This window comes from Triticum aestivum, chromosome 6D (assembly GCF_018294505.1).
Source record: "Triticum aestivum cultivar Chinese Spring chromosome 6D, IWGSC CS RefSeq v2.1, whole genome shotgun sequence".
Taxonomy (NCBI): domain Eukaryota; kingdom Viridiplantae; phylum Streptophyta; class Magnoliopsida; order Poales; family Poaceae; genus Triticum; species Triticum aestivum.
The window spans coordinates 329,906,983-329,934,386 of NC_057811.1; the positions used below are offsets into that span (position 1 = coordinate 329,906,983).

A 27,404-nucleotide genomic window follows, 5' to 3' on the forward strand; every position below is an offset into this window, starting at 1 on the left:
GGTTCCCCCGCGGTGCTTCGACGCCACCGGAAGAAAGGGGGAGAGGGACCCCACTCCTTCTTCTTGCTTGACCCACCCCTAGACGGGAGAAGAGTTTTCTCTTTGGTCCATGGCCACCATGGCTCCCAGAGGGCAGGAGCCCCTCCGAGATTGGATCTCTCACTCACTCACTCACTCTCTCTCTCTCTCTCTCTCACACACACACACACACACACTCTCTCTCTCTCACACACACACTCTCTCCCTCTCTCTGTGCGTGTGTGTGTGTGTGGTTCTCTTCTTTTCGCGTTCTTATTTTCTGCCCCTTCACCGTTTCTTAAATTCCCAGAGATCCGTAACTCCGATTGGGCTGAAATTTTGAGGCGATCCTTATCTGGAAATTATCCTTCTTGTAGCGAAAGAAGGGCAACCATCTTACAGGGGCGCCACAAGCCCTCTAGGCACGCCTAGGGTAGGGCCCGCGCCCTCTGAGTTTGTGGCCCCATCGGGTATCGTCTCGTATTGATTCTTTTTTCCCAAAAATCACATATATTCCAAAATAAATCTCCGTCATTTTATCGCATTTGGACTTTGTTTGATATGGATTTTCTGCAAAACAAAAAAACACGCAACAAACAGGAACCGACACTGAGCACTGGATCAATATGTTAGTCGCAAAAATAATATAAAATGTTGCCAAAAGTATATGAAAGTTGTGGAATATTAGCATGAAACAATAAAGAATTATAGATATGACGGGGACGTATCACACACCTTCTTTCACTCTCTTTACAGGTGGATCCCCGTGAAAAAAACTCTCTTCTTCCTTCCATCCTCTCTCTCTCCCTCTAGAGCACGCACGAGCATGCCGGCGAGCGGCTCGGACAATGTGGGGTGGATGAGGGGTGCAGTGGTCGTAGGTGGTGTGAGTGCATGGGGCTTGCCGAAATCCTCTCGAACGACTTGGTTTCCGTCCAGTGTGCTTTCGGGCGGTCATCGACCGTCGTTCTCGCGGCAAGAAGCCTCCCGAGTCGTGAAACCATGCCACAACGCTCCACCTCATCATTCCAGTAACTTCTACAAATTTAATCGGACTGGGGCTACCAAATACAGCGCCACCATGGTCCTGTTCCCCACCTCTGGCACGGTGGCGCCACTGCCCGATCTCCTCGGATATGCCACCCCGTGTTTTTTCCTCTGCCTACTCACCTCCCTATGGCGCAACCGGAGTCGCCCACATCCTCCCTGACAATATGTTCGTCCCCGAGTCACCATACCACGAACAACCGCACCGACGGATGCCATTGACGATGAGGAGGCCGTCTTCGAGTCCCTCCAACCTCCCAGACCACGTCTACACCCTCCGCTAGATCAACCCGAGCCCGCCTCCATGGTCATTACCCTCAGGTGTGGAGCCCCTCGCCAGCGACGACCACCGACCGAGCCACGCAAGCCTCACGGCAGGCATGCGTGGATCGATTTTGACCCTGCCGTGGGTCTTGTGGCCCACATGTCAGGGAGAGAGAAAGGGTTGTGAGAGAGAGAGATTTATTTTGGTTTGGAGTCCACCTGTAAGAGAGAGGGGAGGTGTGTGAGGGAGAGTTTCTTTTTTCTTTTTTCAGGTGGTGGTCTCACGTGTGTGTAAATGACATATTCTAATAGGGGCAAAAATGTGCAGAAAACATCCCATGGACGGCCAAAGGCCTTTTACCAGACGAAAACGACACAAAGGGGTATTTTTATCAGGGCACCAGATGGTAGAGGAGTATACTTAAACACTGTTTTTATTTAGGGGTAAAGATGAGGCTGGCGAAAATTAGGAAAACAATTGTAAATGCCCGTAGTTTTTATTATTTCTGGTTTTCGTTATACTACCATCAAAAGTTTTGTTATTTTTTTAAGCATCAACAAAGAAATTAGTCTTTTATTAGCGTTCGGAATACGACCGCTACTTCTATTTTTTAAGTCTATATATATGCAAAAGGAGTCGTGCACGGCCCTGGAAGAGAAAATGTTGGCAACCACTGAACCACCCACCCACTCACCCACCATAATAAAAGCTCAGCAGCCACTGTCCGACGCACGAGACGTGACAGCCTCGTGCTCCCGTCCAGAAATCAAGAAGGAAAAGAAAATCCCTGCTAATTACGTGGCGATAGTGCCAACATATCCGCGCGCGCACCCTCTCGTCCGCTCCTCTGCTCACCACCACCACGGCCTTGCCGCAACCTACCAAATAAATCCCTCTCCTCTCCCTCGCCCCGATCAGACGCCTAGGGTTTCAAGCTTCTCCCCGCCTCCCTCCCCACCCCCCTTCTCACGCGGCCGCCATTGACGCGGCAGCGCACGAACTCCCCCAGATCTGACCAAAAACCCACCCCCAAATCTGGGCTAGAAACGGTGAATAGTTCGGGCACGATCTGAAGCACCATCGTTACTAAGACCACACGCGCACGCACGCATCTATTCCCCCCCTCTCGATTTTACTTTTTCGTTTCGGACGCTTCATAAGAACAGATCTGCAATCTGCAGATCTACCTGTGTGAGAACCAGGCCCTTTGATTTTGGACGCGTCGAACGAAACTTTTTGACCTAGAGGAATCGAGATCTGTTTGTTGTTTTGTTGGTTTCGTTGGAGAGAATGATCAAGTCCATGGTTTATTACGGGAACACCTCCATCGGGGAGGTGGAGGTGTGGCCCAAGGGCGACACGAACCTGGGCGCGGCGGCGTGGGCGCGAGAGATCCGCGTGGACCGCCTTTCCCCGCCCAGCGAGCGCTGCCTGCCGCTCGCCGTCATGCACACCGTGGCGGTTGGGGCTCGCTGCCTCGACATGGAGTCCAGGCCGCCCAAGGCCGCCGACGAGCCACCACCGCCACTCGTCGCCATGCACGCTGCTTGCCTCAGGGACAATAAGGTATCTAAATCATCCCCGGCATAAAAAAACAAACAAAGATCAACGAGACCAGATTGAGGAATCTCTGTAATCTTACATGGGAAGTTTCAAGGAAAACTCTCTAATTTTACACGGAAAGTTTCAAGGAAACTCCCTAATGTTACATTAGATTTTTCTAAAAAGCTTTTAATATTATCACATGGACATTTTGGAAAATCTTTTTTAATCTTACATGGACAAGTTCACCAGGACAAAACCTTGACATTTACTGCATGGGTATGTATGTATGTGGACTCGTGAATAAGTCAGCCGACAAAATGCCCTGATATTTTTTCCATTGCTGATGCTGACTCGAAGGAATCACTTTATAGATGGTGTTTTGTGGACTTGGACTTGCTTTTAATTCGTTCCTATCTTACATAAATAGAATCTCAACTTGCCAGTTTGATTACTGATGATCAGTTGGAACATAAAGTCTGATGGCTTGTGAAACACTGTTAATTTGTCTGATACTCATGAACTTTAATTACTTGGACGTCACATCAGTTGATCACTCTAATTGAATTTGAACTTTCATTCATTGTTTTTGGAAAGAATTTCAAGGACGTGTGAACTTACATAGACATCCAGTCTAACAAGGTTCTGCTGGATTCTCACTGCAAAAAACTAGACTAGAAAATTTGATGTTTCAGTTTGGCAATGAATTTAATTTTGTATTTAGTAATCCACTAATGTTAGCTTTAAAGTTGAGAGGTGTTGTTGCTTGGATATGAATATTTCCATCCTCAACTTACTGCCTTAAGAGACAGTGTAATTTAAGTCATACTCTTATTTCATAACTCGGAATCAAATTCTTGCACTCCTGTTTGCCTAGGAACTTAAATACTTAGTTTGTTCTGTTAAAACACCCATCTTCTTTTTTCACATTCCATTTACCTTTATTTTCTGTTTTTACCCAGAAAAAAACATTTATATGTATATACTTCTATTATTGATATTGCTCCTTTTATTTGTTTGTGCTTGCAGACTGCAGTTGTTCCGTTAGGAGAGGAAGAATTGCATTTAGTGGCAATGACATCAGGGAGAAACTTAACAAACCATGCATGTTTCTGGGGCTATAAAGTACCATTTGGTCTGTATAATTCTTGCTTGACCATGTTAAATCTCCGCTGCCTCGGTATTGTGTTTGACCTTGATGAGACATTGATTGTTGCCAATACCACACGCTCTTTTGAGGACAGAATTGATTCACTTCAAAGAAAGTTGAGTAATGAGACTGATCCACAACGCATGAATGGTATGTTAGCAGAGATCAAGAGGTACCAAGATGATAGATCTATCCTAAAGCAGTATATAGAAGGTGATCAGGTCTATGATGATGGAAAAATGTATAAAGTGCAACCTGAGATTGTTCCACCATTGTCTGATAACCATCAATCATTGACACGCCCAGTTATAAGATTACAAGAGAAAAACATTATCTTGACCAGAATAAATCCTTTGGTATGTGATCCATTGCTTAAATTTGCTTTGCATCTTTGTTAACAGCGGTTCTTAGTCAGCATGTAGATGCATCATAATTCTAGTTTACGGTATGGCCTTTATAGATGCATTGTAATTCTACTTTATGGTATAGTGTTCATTTGACTTTCTGTTGCACACCAGGCCTCTTAAGGGTCTTACATTTGTACTGCCTGGAATGTCGTGGACCTGCTTCTGTGTTCTCTCTTCATAGTGTGAAAGTTTCTAGCATGAATTTGCATGTGTTATATATTGGCAAAGCAATCAGTTTCTACACTATGATCTACGTGCCTTATATGGTTGCAAAAAAAGTCCAGAACTGACAGGAGGAATTCGGTTTTATTTTTGTAGATAAGGGATACAAGTGTTCTTGTTCGGTTAAGGCCAGCATGGGAGGATCTCCGAAGCTACTTGATTGCAAGAGGCCGCAAGCGTTTTGAGGTCTATGTGTGTACAATGGCGGAGAGAGACTATGCTTTAGAAATGTGGAGATTGCTTGATCCAGACTCAAGATTGATTAACTCTGTTCAACTTAGTGACAGAATGGTGTGTGTAAAATCTGGTAAGCGAATTGTTTCATTTCTGGACCAAGTACTTAAAGAGCTTAATACACCGTATGATCTATCAGACGTTCCTGTAATCAGAGGGTGTCAAGTGCAGCTTTGAAGCTTTCATTCTCCTTTGCACACATTATTTGTTATGTGATTTTCTTTCCATCCTTTGAAGTTAACATCTTATTTATTGTTTCTAGGCTTAAAAAAGTCCTTGCTAAATGTTTTCCATGATGGATCTTGCCATCCTGGAATGGCATTAGTAATTGATGATCGTCTGAAAGTTTGGGATGAGAAAGACCAATCTAGAGTTCATGTGGTTCCTGCTTTCACCCCATACTATGCACCTCAAGCCGAGGTAATGGTCGTATTAGATGTTCAATGATACATAATTACATTACCTTTTGCTTACTAATGGATGACTTTCCTATAGGCAAACTGTTCCATCCCAGTTCTATGTGTTGCCAGAAATGTCGCGTGCAATGTCAGGGGCGGCTTCTTCAAGTAAGATTGCCATATTTGTTAACATGATTCAGTTTAACAGTTATGTCCTTCTCAACTATCAAACTAAGGCCACTCTGGGCTGCCATGTTTGTTTTTTGTGTGTGCTTAATATACAACATCTGAGGTCTTCTGGCTTCTTAACATACCTCATGGTTCAATTTACAGGGACTTTGATGAAGGCCTCTTGCCAAGGATTACGAGTGTTCTTTATGAGGATGAAATACAGGATATCTCATCAGCCCCAGATGTGGGCAATTATTTGATTTCAGAGGTGGGTCTGATAAAAGCTGATGCTTACAGTACATGCTATTTTCTCAGCATTAACAGTTCTATTTATCTTGTTTAGGATGAGAATGTTGCAGTGGTGAATGGGAACAGAGATTCGCTGGCTTTTGATGGCATGGCTGATGCTGAGGTTGAGAGGAGAATGAAGGTTTGCTTTCTTACATCTAACCCACCTGGACCACAAAACCGTCTACTTCAACTCCCCTGAACCTATAAAATCAGGGTAAATAACACCTAAGGTGCTTTTAGGGGGGTTATGCTGGTGTGGATTTGTGATGTTTCCATCATGGAATCACCCAGCAAATTAAGTTGTGTCAATCAAGTTTCCATGATGATGTGCCAAAAAATTATCACGCACCGGAGCCTGTGTGACAGTCCCATCCTAATTTTCATTCTTAGCCAGCTTCCAGCTGCTGCTGTCCCCGTTGTCTCCCAAACTAGGGTTTCTCCCCTCTCTCACAGCCAACCGTGTCTTTGTATGCATTACATTATAATAGTATAATACTATAGTTTTAGCTTGAACTGCTGATGTTTAATGAAGCCATTTTGTACAGAAAACGGAAACTACAACTAACTGCATTCTGCATATATCTTCACATGCTACTTTGTGGGTGGATTTGTTTTCATGTTTGCCTTGTTTTTTCTTGCGTATTCATCTCTCCTATTTTCAGGAAGCATCTGGCAGTGGCAGTGTTTTGAATCCAACAATGGCTAACATGGTGATGCCAGTAGCCCCTAGTCAAAGTTTTGTTCCATCTTCAGTAGCGCCATTTGCACCACCTCTTGGCATGATGCCTTTGAGTAACAATCAAGTTCCGCCACCTGCACTCAGCCAACCAGTCGTTCAACCAGTTGTCTTAGATCCACTGCAAGCTTCTCCAGGTAGAGAAGAGGGCGAGGTTCCAGAGTCTGAGTTAGATCCTGACACAAGGAGAAGGCTTCTCATATTACAACATGGCCAAGACACAAGAGATCCTACACCACCTCTTCCAGCAGTACCTCCTGCACAAGTTTCAGTTCCTCCGGTGCAATCTCATGGGAATTGGTTCCCTATCGAGGATGGCATTGGCATGAACTCAAATAATTTGAACATGGGTTCAGCAGGGTTCCCTTCAGAATCTGATACCATGCATTATGATAAAAAGCAACCACCACAGCCATCTTACTTCCATGGTGGCGATAATAATCCAGTGTCCTCTGGTAGATTTAGTTATCAGAGCCAGAGGTTTCCCTCTCAGGTAGGTGATTCAAATGGAATGTTTAATACTCCCTCCGACCCATATTAGTTGTCGCTCAAACGGATATATCTAACACTGAAATACGTCTAGATACATCCGTTTCAGTGATAATTAATATGGATTGGAGGTATGTGTTTGCTAATAAGACATCTACACCATGTGGTGACATACATTTGCTTGGTTCAGGTAACACATACAGAGGACCACCGCATGCTTCAGAACCATGCACCTCCAAGATACAGATCCTTTCCTGGTATGTATGTGCACTCATTTTGGAAATTTGATGTTCATTTCGGGGGGTGATGAAGAGAGTTGGATTTAGCATCAGGGATGTAGTATTGTTCAAGGCCAGCTGGCCAGGGCATGAAAAAAGCATAGCCTTGAAAGGCCAGTCCTGCATGTCATGGCCCGAAAAACTAAGTCACGGCCTTAAGAATCTTTCTACATTTTTTTTGTTGCTTTACGAATTATATACCATTTGGAATTATTTTCAGTATAGAACATTATCTTTTGTTAGGCTTTATCAGGCTTATCATTGCCTTTGGTCTGAGAAGTGAGAACAGATGCTGGGTTGGGGTGCAGGTCCACCAGTACCACGTACTTGTGCATTTTAAATGTCAATCAAGGCCCCTAATTCGTGTTCAAAATCTGCATATGATTTCAAAAAGGCCCTGAGTTCGCATTATAATTTTGCATATGACTTTACTTGCTTTCATTTTACCCACATTTGGAGAAGCAAAATAGACTTCAATGCTTGCGCGACAACATTGTGTAACACTTACTGCTCCACTTGTCATGTTTGGCATTGAGTTTTTTGTGTGCTTTACTGATGTTATGTTAGAAATAAATTGGATTATTCTTTTGGGATGGTCTGTTCTTAACTGAACTTGCCATGTTTCATCAGGTCAGAGAAACAACTTGATTGAGTCTGGACAAAGCTATGCACGAAATGTAGGTACCTCTGTTGGCATACTAGAGGAGATCGCACTGAAGTCTGGATGTAAGGTAATTTTGAGTTATCCATATTAATGGTTCTGAATACCTATTCTAGTAGTCAATTCTGATTTCTATTTTCCTTATTTAGGTGGAGTACAGGTCAACATTATGTGATACCGCAGAACTACAGTTCTCTATTGAGGTAAGTTTGGAACTTTCTTCATATATTTTTCACATTTGAATTAAGTAAACAAAGCAAATTTCCCTCTTGCATCTATCTGAATTTGTAAAGCTCATAGGATTGCATACACCTGTAATATAACATAATTTCTGGAGAGAAACTAACGACCGTCACCAAGCACCAAAGTTTATTGCTGTGTGTAGTTCTCATCGGCTGTCTGAAGGAAAACTTCTGCTGAAGAATTTTACTTATTGTCTCCTTTACTGTGCTTGAGCTTGCTTTATTTATTCAGGTTTGGATAGTGGGAGAAAAAGTGGGTGAAGGCATTGGTAGCTCAAGGAAAGAAGCACAGCGTCAAGCTGCAGAAATATCTTTAAGAAATTTGGCCAGTAAGTTTGTGTTGTTGCATATTTGCATTAACCTGTCCAGTTTCGTTTTCACGAATAGTATAAGATAGTATGTTATGGTAACCAAGAGATTCATTTTAAATTTGAATTGTTCTTATGTTTACTTGGGGCATATATATGTTCGACTGTGTGGATTTGATTTTTCTCTTTTTAGCACCATCGAATATCTCGGGACTGGTCAACAAGTTACAAGAGTTGGCACATGATGTGGATAGCCCTGTCCTGATATGTGCATGTGAATAATTGGCATTTTAGTTTCTTGCATGACAACCTCTCAGTAGAGCTTTGTTTCTTTTACTCTTTTAAGGCAGAGGCAGAAATATATATACATCTAGTGTTACTGTGCTCATCGTCTAGCGCATTCGTACGTTGACAACATTTTTTTATTGATTTGCTGTGTCAAATTCACTTGCAGATAAATACCTGTTGTCTGATCCAAATAAGATGACTGATGTGAACGAAGATGGTTTCGGTAGCAATCCAAACTTTTTTGGATACTCTGAAAATACCAGAAACGATATATTGCCAGTCGCAAGCACTTCAGAGGAATCCCGATTCACGAAAACAGGGGAGAACAATTCCAGAATAACAGGAGGCTCTATTGCTGCTCTGAAGCAACTTGTAAGTACCCGCTTATTGGTTGTTTGACTCTCTGCTCATTAAACTGGTAATAAAGATGTGTGAAAACACACTGCAGTGCACAGTTGAGGGATATAACTTAGTTTTCCAAGCTCGGCCAAGTCCTCTAGATGGTTCAGGTGGCAAGGAGACTTACGCTCAGGTCAGTTAGCAGATTCATTTCTTCGAGTGGTTTGTCCTGATATCCGCAGTGTTGACAGCATACACATTCGTTTATAAAGTAAACATATTGCCGTCAAGTCATATTTCATGGTGAAAATGTGGTGTCCTGTCCTTTTTTAGTATCTGGTACATCCTGATGTATCATGTAGCACTATTGGCGTGGGTCTCGCGGCATATAATTCTTTTGTTGTGAACCAGTAGGATCTCAAGCAGTTTCTTGTCTCTTGCTGATTACCATATTTAGGGCTGATCTTATATAGAAATGCTCCTCTCTGATAGGCTTGTCAGGCAGCCTTATCTCTTTTGTTGATTGCCATTATAGAACTGATCTTCTATGAAAATGTTCCTGTCATAATCATGGTTGGAATTTAGTACTAGATTTTGCACTAACTGCACATGGTTGTGTACGCCTGTACGGTGATACTTGGATATATGTAAGTGGGTGTCATTTTGGTGATGGCATCAATGCTTACTTTACAGCTTGCTTAGTTTGTTTATTTATAGTTGTGCTTGAACAAACAACATTAACTTGTGCAGCATACTTAAACTGCTTGGCCTTCGGATTTTCAGGTAGAAGTTGGTGGGCAAACTCTTGGCAAAGGAGTTGGAATAACATGGGAGGAAGCTAAGCTTCAGGTTATATACCTTACATACTGAAGAAATTAACTTTCCCTTTTTTCTGGGATTTAAGTTCAGATTGAATATTAGTACGCCGAAAAAGTTTGGATATGTAACTATACTTAGGGTTTTAAGTTCACATTGAATATTAGTACGCTGAAAAAGTTTGGATATGTAACTATACTTCTGTCTCGCACTTGCATGTTCCAAACAAATTGTGCTTAAGTTTCTTAGAGGTGGGGTTTACTGCTCTTTATATTTGCTTTTGCTGGCAAACTTTAGGGCAGTGGATTTATATTTCTATGATAGCTATGTGCTTGTGTAAAAACTTCAGAATTTCTTTAAACTTTAAAATGTGCTTATCATTTCTTTAAAAGATGGGATCCAGTAGACCCAGGTTCACTTTGCGGTATTTCAGCGTAAATGCATTTCTTAAGCAATTAAGAACCTTTTATGGTTCGGTCTGGTTATACCAGCACACGCTGTATATCTGAATTAAGTTTACACATACTTTGACATCTTGTAGGCTGCTGATGAGGCTCTTGGAACTTTGAGATCCATGCTTGGTCAACTTGCTCAGAAACGGTCTAGTTCTCCGAGGTGATTGTTTGTTGGCTTTTGCATGCCATATAACTACTGTTTGGTTATTATAAGTACCTTTGCGTTTGATGTACGTAGTTAAATGAACTTCATGATGCTAGGTGGACTTGCTGGATTTTAACTGTACTTTGGAGACTTCAACTCGGCTAATTAGAATTGTATCTATGGAATCCGCATTTTATTAGATTTTGTTGCCATTAAAGTACTACTATGCATACAATAAGCATGTAACAAAGTGGTAGTCTATGCATACTCAGTTAAGTCCTTTCAAAGACACAGATGATTCTCCATGATATATCTTCATCAGTTGGATCATAGCGGCAGTAGTGTGCTAAGGTGTAGAGAATGTTGAGGAATTATTATTGCTGCTTAGCTTACTCAGATATATAAAGCTAGCATGGCATGCCCAATCATTATTCTGGTATGATGATGATTGTTATATAAGTAGTTTTTGCAGCTTTCCTGATTTAAGTGTCCATCGTGTTTTCTTTCATTGTTAAGTCTCGTCTATGCATTTTTTTTAATTTTCGTATGCTTGGATGTGTGCGTACTATTTCCACAGGTCTTTGGTGCCCAATTATAATAAGCGCTTCAAGCCAGATTTCCCCCGGGCAGTGCAAAGGCCTCCTTATGGTAGATATTCCAGGATTGAAGGCCATGTTCCTTGAGCAGAGTTTCGGAGAAATCGAAGGCCATGTTCCTTGAGCGGTGTTTTCGAGAAAGGATGTGTATTGCCATGGTACATATTCCAGGATCAAAGGCCATTTTGGTTGAGCAGAGTGACAAAATGGATGTGTCTGGACACTGGGGTTTTAGTTGGAGACCTATCAACTTGCAAAGCGAATTCTTCCATCTGGTGGACTGCCAAGGCTTTCCTGGCTACTGGAGACAAGATGGTTTTCGAAGCGCAGAGAATTTGGAATTAGTGTGGTCCTACTCCAATGGGTACGCCACACTGTTGTTGGGATTCCGAGCCGCCACACTTTGAGTCTGGATTTGCCATGGAACCCGGAGGATCGATGAGCACAGTTGGCTTTATTTGTCATGCTGACGAGGTTCGGGTGAATGTTGTACGAGGTTGTAGATGGGGGATGAAGTTGACAAGTTGTAGAGCTATTTTTGTTTTATCAGCGGCTGTAGTATTAGATAGATTTTAGGTTGTGGCACGACGCCAGTAGCTGTTCAATTATCAGTAGGTTAGCCATGTAGCTAATTATTCGTCTGTTTAGTCATCTTAGAGCATCTCTGTCGTGGAATTGTCACGACAGATGTCCTAGTGAAAGAACTTAATCGTGGAGTCATTGTAACTAGTAGGAAGCTTAAAGGAGTTAAAACGGGACAAAGGACACGAGTGTTTATACTGGTTTGGCCCCTTATGATGAAGGTAAAGGCCTAATCCAGTTTGAGGTGGTATTGCTTATGTTTTGATTACTAGGGAGCGAATCTGCTTGAACTAGCTTTTGATCTGATGTTACTTGCTCTGAATCGTCGCCGGGTCGTCCCTTTATATACAGAGGTCGACGCCCAGCGGCTCACAGAGTCCCGGCCGATTCATAAACAGTGTTCGGTTCGGTCTCTAACTATCTCTGCCTTATAATACAAGTCTCTTTCAAAGCTTTCTTGGGCTTCATGAATCGCCATAGGTATAACCCGGCCCCTCCTGGGCGGGTCATACTTAATAGTTATATCCCCAACATTAGTCCCTATATTGATTTGAACTGGTTCATGTCAATCTTCAACACTTATAGAAAATCTTCTCCTTTTCATTATGCGAGAATTTGTAACCCACCATGACGTCATCTTCTGGATTTGTGACAACCCGCCATGACGTCATCTGCCATTATTTCACACTTTATCCAATGTATCTTAACGGATCCTTATCTTAATGACCATCCTGAAAATTGAGGCGTCCTGGTAGCTGGATAACCATAATTTCGGCCTCCTCGTTTTTCGCGCCCATTTAAGAGTCTTTCCTTATAAATAGGCATGACCGATCCTTCCTCATTCTTCCCCTTTTCAGCGCCTTCTTCCTCTCGCAACCCTTCTGCCGCTCGAGCTCCGCTGCCGCCGCAGAGCACCTCGTCTTCCTCAACCTCGGCCGCTGCATCAACCTGAGTCGATCTAGAGAACGGCGGCGACCCTCCGCAGTAGATCTGCAGCTGTAAGTTTCTGCCTTCCCATACCTCAGATCCGCATTAAGGTTTGCGAGTTTCTCTGTGTTCTTCGTAGTTCATCTTCCAGGCTGTACCGCGAGCTTCTTTGATCTGAAAACGGTGTTCAACCAATGCGGTAGTTGTTTTATTTCCACTTTTGATATCAGTAGATCCCCTTTCCTGGAAGAAAAAATCTTGCGAAAGCTCATGAACTCATCTGTACTGGTTTTTAGGTCTAGATTTATTTTTCTTTTCCTGAACAGCCGTTGATCCAAAATAATAGCTGCAACCTGTGAAACTTGTTTGTGTAACACTTAGGCAAAAACTGCATTTGTTAGATCCACCTAGCCATGGCGGCTCAATTGCCCGACTTAAATTGCAATGCTCAATTGATAACCTTAACCACTCATGGCGGTTTAGATAACTTGACTGCTCATAGCACGCATGGCGGCTTAAATAACTTAACATAATTTAGCCATATACCATTAGGCCCCTTTATAAGCTGCCATCTTGAATATGTACTGTAATGTTTTTCCTCCGGCTTAAATTTGAACCGGCAATTTCACTCTTTGTTAGGCTTCCTTCTTCATAATGCCGCCCAAAACTAGCACTTCATGCAACTGGGTCCCATCCATCGTCACTGATAGCACTCTTGACAATTTTGTGAAAACCGGCTATCTGCCAAAGAAGGAAGTCATGTCATACCGTGCGCCTGATCCAACCGAGGAAAAGCCTCAGCCCAAAGAGGGGGAAGTCGTCATCGTTACTGACCACATGAACCGGGGCTTTTCACCACCCGGCTCAAAATTCTTCAGAGACGTCCTACACTTTTTTGATCTCCGTCCTCAAGACATCGGACCCAACTTCGTGTCTAATATTTGCAATTTTCAAGTGTTCTGTGAGGTGTATCTTGGAGAAGAACCCAGCTTGCTACTCTTCAGAGAGTTATTTTATTTGAACCGCCAGCATGAATGTGCCAACGGGCCTAGCTTGGAGCTTGGCGGGGTTTCAACCCAACGACGGAGGGACGCCATTTTTCCTTATGCGAATCCACCAAGTCACCCCAAAGACTGGAACCAGACATGGTTCTATTGCCAAGACACTTCTCCGGCTGATGAGAACCCTCTGCCCGGCTTTCGCGCCCTGCGCCTCGAGTCTAATCATCCTCTTCCAGACAAGTTGTCCGCTGCTGATCGCCAGAAACTCGCCCCCACCATGGCTAAAATCAAGGCTCTTTTGGGGAATGGTTTAAGTGGTATCGACTTAGTCCGGGTTTGGCTTGCCTGGCGGATCATTCCATTGAGCCACCGCTCTAGTTTGATGTGTACTTATACGGGCGAGAAGAATGATCCTCTGCGGCACAGCCCTGATAATTTACCTGATGACATCATCGATGATATGACAAAGTCGCTCTTGAATGAAAGCCTAGCAGACTGTGGCAAGGTGGGCTTAAGCCCTTTCTGCAAAGCTAACCCGGCTCCAGCGGTAAGCCGCCAAATTGAGCATTTTTACCTTCATCCTTGATGTTTTGTCTTTACTCAGACTTTTGTAGATTTTCACAGGCTAATGACAAATTTTGAAAGACAAAGTACAATCATGAAGCTGCAAAGAGAGCCAGGAAGGCCAAGAGAGCCGCCAGGAAAACCGCCACCAAGAAGAAAGGAAACAAGACCAGCGACTCATATTTGCTTCGACTAGAAGATACCTCTGAGTCGGAGGTAGCTCTTGACTCTCTAGGCTCCTTTTTTAACCACCTTATTGACACTGATTATCATCAGGAGGACACGAGAACGAGTCACGGAGTGGATGAAGAGGTAACTGTTATTTCCTCCGACTCCGAGCCTTTGCCGAGACAGAAAATCTGAAGAGTAACCCGGAAAGTAAGATTTTCACATCCTTTAGCTTATCAAGATCCTCAATTTCTTTTGAAGCGACAGACTCATGAGAACCGGAGGCAGACCCGGACCAGCAAGGACGCAGAACTCTCCTCCGGCTTACCAAATACACCAAGGAAACGCCGGAACGAGGTCACATCCGATTTAACTCCTTTTTATCCTTTGGCGGGTCTCACTCGTCAACCACTCAACTCTTCTGACTCGAATTATCAGGAAACTTCACCTTCCTCCGGCGACTCACTCTAGTCCAACATGTCGGCTTTTAAGACTGCTTCAGGGTAATGATAATTTACTTATCCTGTATTCATTTCAATTCTTTATATTTGTATTGATATTTTGATCTTTATGCAGCGGAAAAGCAAAGCCCAGCAAGAAGGTGAAGAAGAATAAGACGGCCGAAGAGCCCTCCATCAACGAGCCAGAACTCCAGACGGCCGCACCAGAAGCCTCTGTTCCTGAGCCGCCGCTTGAACCGGCTCATGACATGCCAATGCCAACCGCTAACCCGCCTGCTGATCAAGCCGCCGACGGCTCTGTAACCCTTGAAGCTTCTAGCCCGGCCAAGACAGACGACCCACGAGATGCTGATGTTGAAATTACCAGGACCGGCTACACTGAGCCGGGGAGACCTACTGTGCTAGCCAAGTGTTCTGCCAAGGAAGAGCACCTGGAACGCCGTAAGGTTAGATTTGACATTGCTGATTATACTCACATGAGCATTGGGGAAGTTTTTTCTGGATATCTTAGCCAAGTGCACAACAGCCGTGACCTCGAAGTTGATATGGTGAAGCAAATGCACCAAAAATTTGAGGTATAAACTCTTTCCCTTCACTGAATTATCCTTACTATGCCAGTCCCCAAGTCTATTGCTTATGATGAATATGCTGTAGACTTAGAACAGACGTATAAGCATTAGTAATATCCTTTGGTCAAACCTAAAAAACCCGGCTTACTCCGTAGTCCCCAAGGGCCGGTTTAATCAACATGAATGAGCCGGTCCTTCACATGCTGGTGCAGAATATAGTCCTTGTGTAGATCTAACAGCGATATGCATTAGCCCCCAAGTGCCAAGTACTCTTGCTTGCAAAGTGCTTGGGACTTACTCTCATGAACCGCCACTTAAATAAAACCTTCGTTAGACATTAGCCCCCAAGTGCCTAGTGTTATGCTTGCAAAAGGCTTGGGACTTAATATTGTATGCTAATATTCATGATTTTTGACCCGGTATTTGTACAGACCACCACTACTCAACTTCAATCAGAACTGTCTGAATTGAAGAACCGCCTGGAGGCTCAGGAGACTGAAACTCAAAAGGCCAATTCCAAATTTGAATTTAGTGTGGCTGAACAAGAGAAATTGACATCCGAGTTTGGGGTTGTGAAGAAGGCCTGGGCTGAAGAAAAAATTGCCTTAACCCAACGAGCTGAAACAGCAGAAACGGCTCTTGAAGAGGTGACTACTAAATTGTCCAGCTTAAAACGCCATGTATCTCAGATGGTCTTAGCAATCATTGGTAAGTCGCCCTGCAAGCGTCAAATATTGAATCTTGCTAGTGATCATATGAATTGTCATTTGACTCACCTGATATTACTATGCAGGCCCCAAGAGCTCCAACCTTAACCAGGACATGCTGGTGAAGCTAAAGGTGGTTTACACGCTCGTGGAACAACTTTACACTGGATCTCAGCGTGCCTTGGCCACAGTTGCTCTGTCAAACGAAGTGTCCACACTCCTGGTGGATGTTCTAAAGAGGCTTTCTGTGCTACCCCAGCGGTTCAATGAATTAAGGCGGTCATCTGCAAGAGCCGGAGCCATGGCTGCTTTAAGCCGGGCCAAGGCGTGGCTACCGGAGTTAGACCCGGCCGACATCGCCATTGGATATCCAAGCTTTAAGGAGGATGGCACATCATTTGAACAGGAGGACTTCGCCACTTGTGTGAAGGAAATACACCCTGTGGCCACCCTGATTGCTGATGAGGCGGATCTCACCAAGTACCAGCCGGGTTATGACACGGAGAATCGGAGGATTCCAACGCCGCATTATAAAGTGACCAGCCTGATCCCTCCAATCCGTAAGCATACCTTCGCCCCTGAAGTTGACCCAGCCGGACTAATTGATGATGAAGCTGAATTTGAAGCTTTGAATGGCATTAACTGGTCATCATCAACCTTCCAGGACAGGGAACAGGACGGAGGAGCGGAAAGGGTTGATCCGGAAGCTTCAGGCCAACAAGAGAATTGACCCGCCGGGCGGCTCAAATTTGTACCTTGCTTGAAAACAATTTAATCATTTGGACTCGGCGAGTCATGTAATAGGGTAGAAATAACTTTGCTTTGTCGTGCCATCGTGCACATTTTGGTGCTCAACACTGTTAAGCTGCCGCCTTATATTCTCCCCTTTTTAAACTTATCATCTGTTTTCTTTATGCATAAGAAAGTCTTTGAACTGTCTTGCACACAGAAATAGATCACAAGAACCCTTGGCGGCTTACCGCAGGGCGGGTCATAACATCTTACATATAACCTTTAATGTTGAAAGAAGAGACACAGATAAGCCTGTTATGAATTATAGCTTTGAAACACAACTATAATATCATACCTGTGATCTTGAATTTGCACTGCCGGTTCATGTGACATGAGCAGTAAGGGTGATAACCCAATCCTTTAGAAGCCAATACTTCCACATGTATGACGATTGTCATACCCTGGCGAATGATCGTCCAAAACCAAGCCGGGTTAAATGTAAACCATACTTATACTTAGATCTGGACAAAAAGCCTCAAGACAAAAACAAAGATTGTTTTTCAAAAAATTTAAACCAAATAGAAAGAAAAATTTGAGGCTTCTGATTCGAATACGATCAGTAAACCGGAACAAAGGGGTTAAGCTTGGATTCGAATACGATCATGTAGCCGCTAGTGGCTTTGGCGTTGCACCGGTCAAGAGGGTACCGATAGCTATGTTCTCTTTGGTTCGAATACGACCTATGTTTGAACAGGAAGCCCCCAAATGACCTTGAGAGTTTTTTTAACGACTCTAATTCGAATACGATCAAAGTCGGACCCAAAAGGGGTTAAGCTATGATTCGAATACGATCAAGAAGCCCCCTAGTGAGTTTGGCATTGTGCCGATCAAGAGGGTACCGACAACTATGTTTTCTTTGGTTCGAATACAACCCATGTTTGAACAGGAAGCCCCCTAGTGATCATGAGGTTTAACGGCTAGATTCGAATACGATCATGAGCCGGACCAAGGGGTTAAGCTGGATTCGAACACGATCAGCCCCCAATTGGTCATTTGAAATTACGATGATGAAGACATATGATCATTGAGGATGAAAAGGACAGAGGTCCTGCTTTATTACTTATCATAATATATACATCGTCAAAATATGTACATCATGAGAGCCGGTGGCTCAAGTATAGTAAGGCCGAAGATGAGCGATATTCCACGGCCGGCGGGTCTCTTCCTCCGACTTACGTGAGTCTTTGTGCTCTCGAACATCGATAAGGTAGTATGACCCGTTGTTCAAGTTCTTGCTGACCACAAAAGGCCCTTCCCAAGGTGGGGATAACTTGTGTGCATCAGTTTGATCCTGGATGAGCCGGAGCACCAAGTCACCTTCTTGAAAGGTTCTGGACTTAACTTGGCGGCTGTGATAACGGCGCAGGTCCTGTTGGTAAATCACTGAGCGGGCTGCTGCCAAGTCACGCTTTTCATCTAACAGGTCAAGTGCATCCTGACGGGCTTGTTCGTTATCAGCTTCAACGTAAGCCGCCACGCGGGGCGAGTCATGATGGATGTCACTAGGTAGAACCGCCTCTGCTCCGTAAACCATGAAGAAAGGCGTATAACCCGTAGACCTGTTAGGGGTAGTATTGATGCTCCATTTCATAGAGGGTAACTCCTCCACCCAACAACCTGGCGTCCGTTGTAAAGGAACCATAAGCCGGGGCTTGATGCCTTTCAAGATTTCCTGATTGGCTCTTTCAGCTTGACCATTGGATTGGGGGTGAGCTACTGATGAAACAACAAGCCGGATATGCTCACGTTGACAGAACTCCTCCATGGCGCCCTTGAACGGATTAGTACCATTGTCAGTTATAATGCTGTGTGGAAAGCCAAAATGAAAGATCACCTTTTCCATGAACTGAACCGCCGTGGCTGCATCACACTTACTAACCGGCTCTGCCTCAACCCACTTTGTAAATTTGTCAACCGCCACCAGAAGGTGTGTCTTTTTATCTTTGGACCTTTTGAAAGGCCCAACCATGTCGATCCCCCAGACTGCAAACGGCCAGGTAATTGGAATCATCCTTAATTCTTGAGCCGGCACGTGAGCCCGTCGTGAGAATTTCTGGCAACCATCACATTTACTGACTAGATCTTCCGCATCAGCGTGAGCCGTCAGCCAATAAAATCCATGACGGAAAGCTTTGGCCACAAGAGACTTTGAGCCGGCATGATGGCCACAATCTCCTTCATGGATCTCATGAAGAATTTCTTGACCTTCCTCAGGAGAGACACAACGTTGAAACGCCCCAGTGACACTGCGATGATGCAACTCACCATTGGCAATTGTCATTGACTTAGACCACCGGGTTATCTGTCTAGCCAAGGTTTCATCCTCAGGCAACTCGCCCTGGGTCATATAAGCCAAATATGGCACTGTCCAATCTGGGATGACGTGAAGAGCCGCCACCAATTGTGCTTCCGGGTCTGGAACAACCAAGTCTTCCTCTGTAGGCAACTTGACAAAAGGGTTATGCAGAATATCTAAGAAAGTGTTAGGTGGCACCGGCTTACGCTGAGACTCCAGCCGGCTTAAGGCATCAGCCGCTTCATTCTTTCTGCGATCAATGTGCTCCACTTGGTAACCCTTGAAGTGTCCAGCAATGGCATCAAATTCACGGTGATAAGCCACCATGAGAGGATCCTTGGAATCCCACTTGCCTGATACTTGTTGAGCCACCAAATCTGAGTCGCCAAAGCACCTTACCCGGCTTAAGCTCATCTCCTTAGCCATCCAAAGACCATGGAGCAAGGCCTCATACTCAGCTGCATTGTTAGTACAGGGAAACAACAATCGTAGCACATAACAAAATTTGTCACCTCGAGGGGAAGCTAAAACAACTCCAGCCTCCGAGCCCTCCAATTGCCTGGACCCATCAAAATGAATAGTCCAATATGTGTTGTCCGGCTTCTCTTCAGGCATCTGCAGCTTTGTCCAATCGTTGATGAAGTCCACCCGTGCTTGAGACTTGATAGCAGTGCGTGGCACATACTTTAAACCATGAGGCCCAAGTTCAATGGCCCACTTGGTGACTCGTCCTGTGGCTTCTCTATTTTGAACGATATCTCCTAAAGGAGCAGAACTAACCACAGTGATGGGACGACCCTGAAAATATTGCTTAAGCTTCTGGCTTGCCATGAACACCCCATAAACGAGCTTCTGCCAGTGTGGATATCTTTGCTTGGACTCAATTAGCACCTCACTGACGTAGTAAACCGGCCATTGAACCGGATACTCCTTGCCAGCCTCCTTGCGCTCTACGACAATGGCCACACTAATAGCACGCGTGTTAGCAGCCACATATAACAATAATGGCTCCTTATCAATGGGAGCAGCAAGGACTGGTGGCTCAACGAGCTGTCTCTTCAAATCTTCAAAGGTAGCGTTAGCAGCATCACTCTAGACAAAGTCGTATGTCTTCTTCATCATCTGATACAGCGGTATGGCCTTCTCACCTAAACAGCTTATGAACCGGCTTAAAGCAGCACTACGACCCGCCAAACGTTGAACATCATTGATACATGCCGGCTTAGCCAAAGAAGTGATTGCCTTGATCTTCTCCGGGTTAGCCTCGATGCCTCTGTTAGAAACCAGAAAACCCAAAAGCTTGCCCGCTGGCACTCCAAAAACACACTTGGCCGGGTTAAGCATCATCTTGTAGACCCGGAGGTTATCAAAGGTTTCCTTCAGATCATCTATCAAGGTCTCCTTCTCTCTGGACTTCACCACAATGTCGTCCACATAAGCATGAACATTGCGCCCAATCTGACTGTGAAGACAGTTCTGCACACATCGCTGATAAGTCGCCCGGGCACTCTTAAGCCCAAAAGGCATAGACACATAGCAGAAGGCTCCAAACGGAGTAATAAAAGCCGTCTTCTCCTGGTCCTTAACTGCCATCTTGATCTGATGATAACCAGAATAAGCATCCAAAAAGCTCAAACGCTCACAACCCGCCGTAGCATCAATGATTTGATCAATACGAGGGAGCGCGAAAGGATCAGCCGGACAAGCCTTGTTTAAGTCCGTGTAATCCACACACATACGCCAGGTGCCGTTCTTTTTAAGCACGAGCACCGGGTTAGCCAACCACTCTGGATGGAAAACTTCGATAATGAATCCGGCCGCCAAAAGCTGAGCCACTTCCTCACCAATAGCCTTATGCCTCTCCTCATTGAACCGCCGAAGAAACTGCCTGACCGGCTTAAACTTTGGATCAATATTGAGAGTGTGCTCAGCGAGTTCTCTCGGTACACCCGGCATGCCAGAAGGTTTCCATGCAAAGATGTCCCAGTTCTCACGGATGAACTCGATGAGCGCGCTTTCCTATTTGGGATCCAGATTAGCACTAATACTGAACTGCTTAGATGAGTCGCCTGGAACAAAATCGATAAGCTTGGTGTCATCAGCCGACTTAAACTTCAGCACCGACTCATGTTCTGTGGTTGGCTTCTTCAAAGATGTCATGTCCTGTAACACCCGGATAATTATGGTACAGTAATCCCATGCTAGCGATGCCACATCATCGCGTTTCCTGTTGTTTAACCTTGCAATGATCCAATCACGTTCGGTTTCATTTTCAAAATTTAATCAAACGGCAAAGTATATAAAACAAAAGGTGAGAACAAGCAGCAAAAAAAATACAACAAGGCCCCTGGCCCAACTGGGCCAATCAGCCCAGCCGACCGGCCCAACTCCACCTGCCTACTAACCCTCCCGACCTAAACCCTAGCCCCACTCGATCCCCCACCCCCTGCATGTTTCCCTCTCTCCCTCGTCTCCTCCCAATCCCGATCTGGATCGGGCGCCTTCGACCCCCGCCGCTCGCCCCGACCACCGCGGCCAGCCCTGAGCCGGCGCCCCGCCACCTCGCCGTCGCTACCTCACCTCGCCCTCGAGCCAACCCCCCAACACCCGTCTGCGCCGCCCCATTCCCGATCTGGAACTCGGGCTCGGCCCCGACGCCACCGCCGCTCGGAGCCCTCCTCGCCGGAGCCGCTCCGCGTTGCCTCGCCTCCTCATCTCTCCCTCATCGGCTCCGTCGAGCCTCGCCGGACCTCCTCATCCTCTCCCTCGCCGGGCCACCCCAAGCCTCAACGTCCTCTTCCCGGCAACGTGGGTGAGGACCTCGTCCTCCTCCCCTTTCCCGCCTTCTTAGCCGTAGAGCGCCGTCGCTCACTGCGCCGAGAATGCCCTGGCCGCCCCCTCCTCTCACGTCGCCTCGCCGGTGCTGTTGCTGCGACGCCGCGCCCGGCGCCCGCGCTCGCGCCGCCCGCGTAACCCCGCCACTGCTCGGCTCCCGCCCCTGCCCCGCCACGCTCCACCGCCGTCGCCCGCGGCCCCCCTCGCTGGTCACCGCCCCAGCCCTCGCGGCTCCGTCCGACCGCGCCGTGGCCGCCGGCGCGAGCCTTAGTGGGCGCCCGAGTGCTCCCGCCCCCTGGTGGCCTCGGGCACGCATGCCCGCTAAGCCACTAGGCCTATGACAACGGGCCCCACGCCCTGTTTACTTAAAAAAATGTTGGAATATATATATATATATTAAAAATAATTAATTAATTAGTTAAACGCTTAATTAACTTAATTAATTAATCTTAATTAACCTAATGAACTATATTAGTTAGTTAAATCAGTAGTTAGTTAGAACAGTCAATGACAAGGGGGCTGCACCCCCTGTTGACCAGTCAAACGTTGACTGGTCAACTGGGACCCCCTGGACCCGCATGTCACCCTCTGGTACACCTGTGTGTACACAGATCTGGGTGCACATAGCATTTTAGCTATTTATTTCGAATTAATAATAAATTCAGGATATTGTTTAAATCTTTGAAAAATCATAGAAAATAATCCGTAACTCGGATGAAAAAGTTTTATACATGAAAGTTGCTCAGAACGACGAGATGAATTCAAATACGCTCTCCGTTCATCTGTCACGTGCCCCTATCATATCGACAATGGAACTTTCCCTCTCCGTTTCGTCTGTCCAAAAATGCCAAACTTCGGGAAAGCATTCTCGGATGTTATCCCCTTCACCGGTAACGTGTAGCACCGCGTTAGAACACGTCTAGCTCTGCCCGTTGTCCTGTTATGCACTTGCTTGCTATGTATTTACTGTTTCTTCCCCCTCTTCTCTCCGGTAGACCCTGAGACAGCTGCTGATGCCCCTGTGATCGACTACGTCGACGACGACCCCTTCTTCTCTTTCAGCGGAGCTTCCAGGCAAGCCCCCCCTTTGATCATCCCGATATCGCCCATTCCATTCTCTCATGCTTGCAATAGATTTTGCTACTATAATTGATTGCTCCTATTCTGATGCATAGCCTGCTTTTGTACCTGCTATTGTTACCTACCTGCTTATCCTAAACTGCTTAGTATAGGTTGGTTAGTGATCCATCAGTGACCCCCACCTTGTCCTTGTTGCCCCTGCTTCATCATCGATGACTCGATCAACGTGATCGACGACCAGAGCCCGACACCTCACATCACATCACGCCCCTTTTGTTGCTCGACTCTGCAGAGCTACTATCGAGTGCCGAGGGTGATCCCTCATAACGCACTCCTGATGATAATTCTGTAGTGTAGCTATTCGGTCGTGGTCATCGAGGGTGATTTCCTCTTTCACCATTTCCGATACGGCTCCGTCGTGCAACACCTCAAGTGTGAACCTCGAGGATGGTCCCTCTTATGTTCACCTTGATGATTACATTGAGTGGAATCCACTAGGGTGATTCCTCGGGTTTTCTTCCTTGATGTTTTGGACACACGGTTACCTTGACTTTACTTGAGACCATTGTTGAAGTCGGGTCAGCCCTGAGGGGTACCCGCGAGTTGATGTGAAAGTCAGGCGGGCCCGTGGAGCACCCGTGAGTTTTCTACGTGGCACGGCCGGGCAGTCTGGGCCCTTGCCGTAAGTCCATGAGACGGGGCGACGGGGTCACATTATCGTGAGTCTCTGCTCGTCTCCGCGAGCCCCCAATGCACTAACAGGTTTGGGTATTTGTTCTGAGTTGGCCTTTGGCCTTTACGCACTAACCACCACGCGAGAATAGATATGGGCCTCGACGTCGTGGTATCAGCCGAAGCTTTGTCAGATGTCCAGTTCAGCATTGTGGCACGGTCGGATCGTGCCATCCACTACATGGGTGGTGCTGGTATCCACCCTGTACACAACGACCCGGAGTGCAACGGGCGATGGGCCCAGACCCCGGAGTGCTTAGGATGTAGACCGGCGGGGACCTCTCTGCTGAGCGTAGGTCGGGCTGTGACGTGTTGATCTTCCGAGGCCGGGCATTGACCCCAGAAAGGTGTGTCCGGCCAGAGTGATCGAGCGTGTTGGGTAACGTGGTGCACCCCTGCAGGGAAGATATATATTCGAATACCGTGTCCACGGTAATGGAAGTTCAGACTTGTATCCGGATCTTATATAACTAGAAATGGATACTTGAGATATGTGATGGATATGTGGCTCCGAGATTGCTTTCTCGTAGGGGGTCGAGGAGGGATCTCTGGGCGTTAATGCTACAACATGTTTGTTAAATATAAACTGCTATTCTTTACTCTTCCACATGCTGCAAGATGCTTGGAGCTGCTTGAAGATGCTAGTCTTCGATAGACTAGGCCTTCCCCTCTATTCTGGCATTCTGCAGTTCAGTCCATTAACACAACCCTTCCATTTGATACCAATGCATACTTAGCATAGATCTGATGCTTGCGAGTACTTTGGATGAGTACTCACGGTTGCTTTGCTACCCCTTTTCCCCCTTCCTTCTTCTTTCCGGTTGATGCAACTAGATGGTGGATCCTTGGAGCCAGATGCCACCACCGACGGATGCTACTACGTGGAGACCGCTGACAACCAGGAGCAGTTAGGAGGTCCCAGCGTTGGGGAACGTAGTAATTTCAAAAAAATTCCTACGCACACGCAAGATCATGGTGATGCATAACAACGAGAGGGGAGAGTGTTGTCCACGTACCCTCATAGACCGAAAGCGGAAGCGTTAGCACAACGCGGTTGATGTAGTCGTACGTCTTCACGATCCGACCGATCAAGTACCGAACGCACGGCACCTCCGAGTTCAACACACGTTCAGCCCGATGACGTCCCTCTCCGATCCAGCCGAGTGTTGAGGGAGAGTTTCGTCAGCACGACGGCGTGGTGACGATGATGATGTTCTACCGACGCAGGGCTTCGCCTAAGCACCGCTACGATATTATCGAGGTGGACTATGGTGGAGGGGGGCACCGCACACGGCTAAAAGATCAATGATCAATTGTTGTGTCTCCAAGGGGTGCCCCCCTCCCCGTATATAAAGGAGTGGAGGAGGGGGGAGGGCCGGTCCTCTCTATGGCGCGCCCTAGGAGGAGTCCTACTCCCACCGGGAGTAGGATTCCCCCTTTCCAAGTAGTAGGAGTAGGAGTCAATGAAAGGGGAGAGAGAAGAGAAGGAAGGAGGGGGCGCAACCCCTCCCCCTAGTCCAACTCGGACTAGGCCTTGGGGGGGGGGCGCCCAGCCTCTCCTCTCTCTTTCCCCTGAAGCCCAATAAGGCCCATATACTCCCCGGCGAATTCCCGTAACTCTCCGGTACTCCGAAAAATACCCGAATCACTCGGAACCTTTCCGATGTCCGAATATAGTCATCCAATATATCGATCTTTACGTCTCGAACATTTCAAGACTCCTCGTTATGTCCCTGATCTCGTCCGGGACTCCGAACTACCTTCGGTACATCAAAACACATAAACTCATAATATAACTGCCATCGAACTTTAAGCGTGCGGACCCTACGGGTTCGAGAACAATGTAGACATGACCGAGATACGTCTCCGGTCAATAACCAATAGCGGGACCTGGATGCTCATATTGGATCCCACATATTCTACGAAGATCTTTATCGATCAAACCGCATAACAACATACGTTGTTCCCTTTGTCATCGGTATGTTACTTGCCCGAGATTCGATCGTCGGTATCTCAATACCTAGTTCAATCTCGTTACCGGCAAGTCTCTTTACTCGTTCCGTAATACATCATCCCGCAACTAACTCATTAGTTACAATGCTTGCAAGGCTTATAGTGATGTGCATTACTGAGTGGGCCCAGAGATACCTCTCCGACAATCGGAGTGACAAATCCTAATCTCGAAATACGCCAACCCAACAAGTACCTTCGGAGACACCTGTAGAGCACCTTTATAATCACCCAGTTACGTTGTGACGTTTGGTAGCACACAAAGTGTTCCTCCGGTAAACGGGAGTTGCATAATCTCATAGTCATAGGAACATGTATAAGTCATGAAGAAAGCAATAGCAGAATACTAAACGATCAAGTGCTAAGCTAACGGAATGGGTCAAGTCAATCACATCATTCTCCTAATGATGTGATCCCGTTAATCAAATGACAACTCATGTCTATGGCTAGGAAACATAACCATCTTTGATCAACGAGCTAGTCAAGTAGAGGCATACTAGTGACACTCTGTTTGTCTATGTATTCACACATGTATTATGTTTCCGGTTAATACAATTCTAGCATGAATAATAAACATTTATCATGAAATAAGGAAATAAATAATAACTTTATTATTGCCTCTAGGGCATATTTCCTTCAGTCTCCCACTTGCACTAGAGTCAATAATCTAGATCACATCGCCATGTGATTTAACATCAATAGTTCACATCACCATGTGATTAACACCCATAGTTCACATCGTCATGTGACCAACACCCAAAGGGTTTACTAGAGTCAATAATCTAGTTCACATCGCTATGTGATTAACACCCAAAGAGTACTAAGGTGTGATCATGTTTTGCTTGTGAGATAATTTTAGTCAACGGGTCTGTCACATTCAGATCCGTAAGTATTTTGCAAATTTCTATGTCTACAATGCTCTGCTCGGAGCTACTCTAGCTAATTGCTCCCACTTTCAATATGTATCCAGATGAGACTTAGAGTCATCTAGATCAGTGTCAAAACTTGCATCGACGTAACCCTTTACGACGAACCTTTTTGTCACCTCCATAATCGAGAAACATATCCTTATTCCACTAAGGATAATTTTGACCGCTGTCCAGTGATCTACTCCTAGATCACTATTGTACTCCCTTGCCAAAATCAGTGTAGGGTATACAATAGATCTGGTACATAGCATGGCATACTTTATAGAACCTATGGCTGAGGCATAGGGAATGACTTTCATTCTCTTTCTATCTTCTGCCGTGGTCGGGTTTGAGTCTTACTCAATTTCACACTTTGTAACACAGGCAAGAACTCTTTCTTTGACTGTTCCATTTTGAACTACTTCAAAATCTTGTCAAGGTATGTACTCATTGAAAAAACTTATCAAGCGTTTTGATCTATCTCTATAGATCTTGATGCTCAATATGTAAGCAGCTTCACCGAGGTCTTTCTTTGAAAAACTCCTTTCAAACACTCCTTTATGCTTTGCAGAATAATTCTAGATTATTTCCGATCAACAATATGTCATTCACATATACTTATCAGAAATGTTGTAGTGCTCCCACTCACTTTCTTGTAAATACAGGCTTCACCG

The 27,404-nt window shown here is 45.5% G+C and overlaps 1 protein-coding gene across 1 annotated transcript; it reads left to right on the forward strand.

Annotated features, from left to right (window-relative positions):
* Window positions 1-2,201: 2,201 nt before the first annotated feature.
* On the forward strand, window positions 2,202-11,973 carry LOC123144928 (RNA polymerase II C-terminal domain phosphatase-like 1). The gene is made up of 17 exons (XM_044564200.1): window positions 2,202-2,896; window positions 3,902-4,378; window positions 4,748-4,958; window positions 5,148-5,305; window positions 5,381-5,451; window positions 5,617-5,722; window positions 5,798-5,884; window positions 6,408-6,974; window positions 7,161-7,227; window positions 7,879-7,979; window positions 8,059-8,112; window positions 8,384-8,480; window positions 8,914-9,119; window positions 9,196-9,279; window positions 9,870-9,935; window positions 10,444-10,517; window positions 11,080-11,973. The coding sequence occupies exons 1-17, from the start codon at window positions 2,621-2,623 to the stop codon at window positions 11,183-11,185; spliced, it is 2,808 nt and encodes a 935-aa protein (XP_044420135.1). The 5' UTR covers window positions 2,202-2,620; the 3' UTR covers window positions 11,186-11,973.
* The last annotated feature ends 15,431 nt before the right edge of the window (window positions 11,974-27,404 follow it).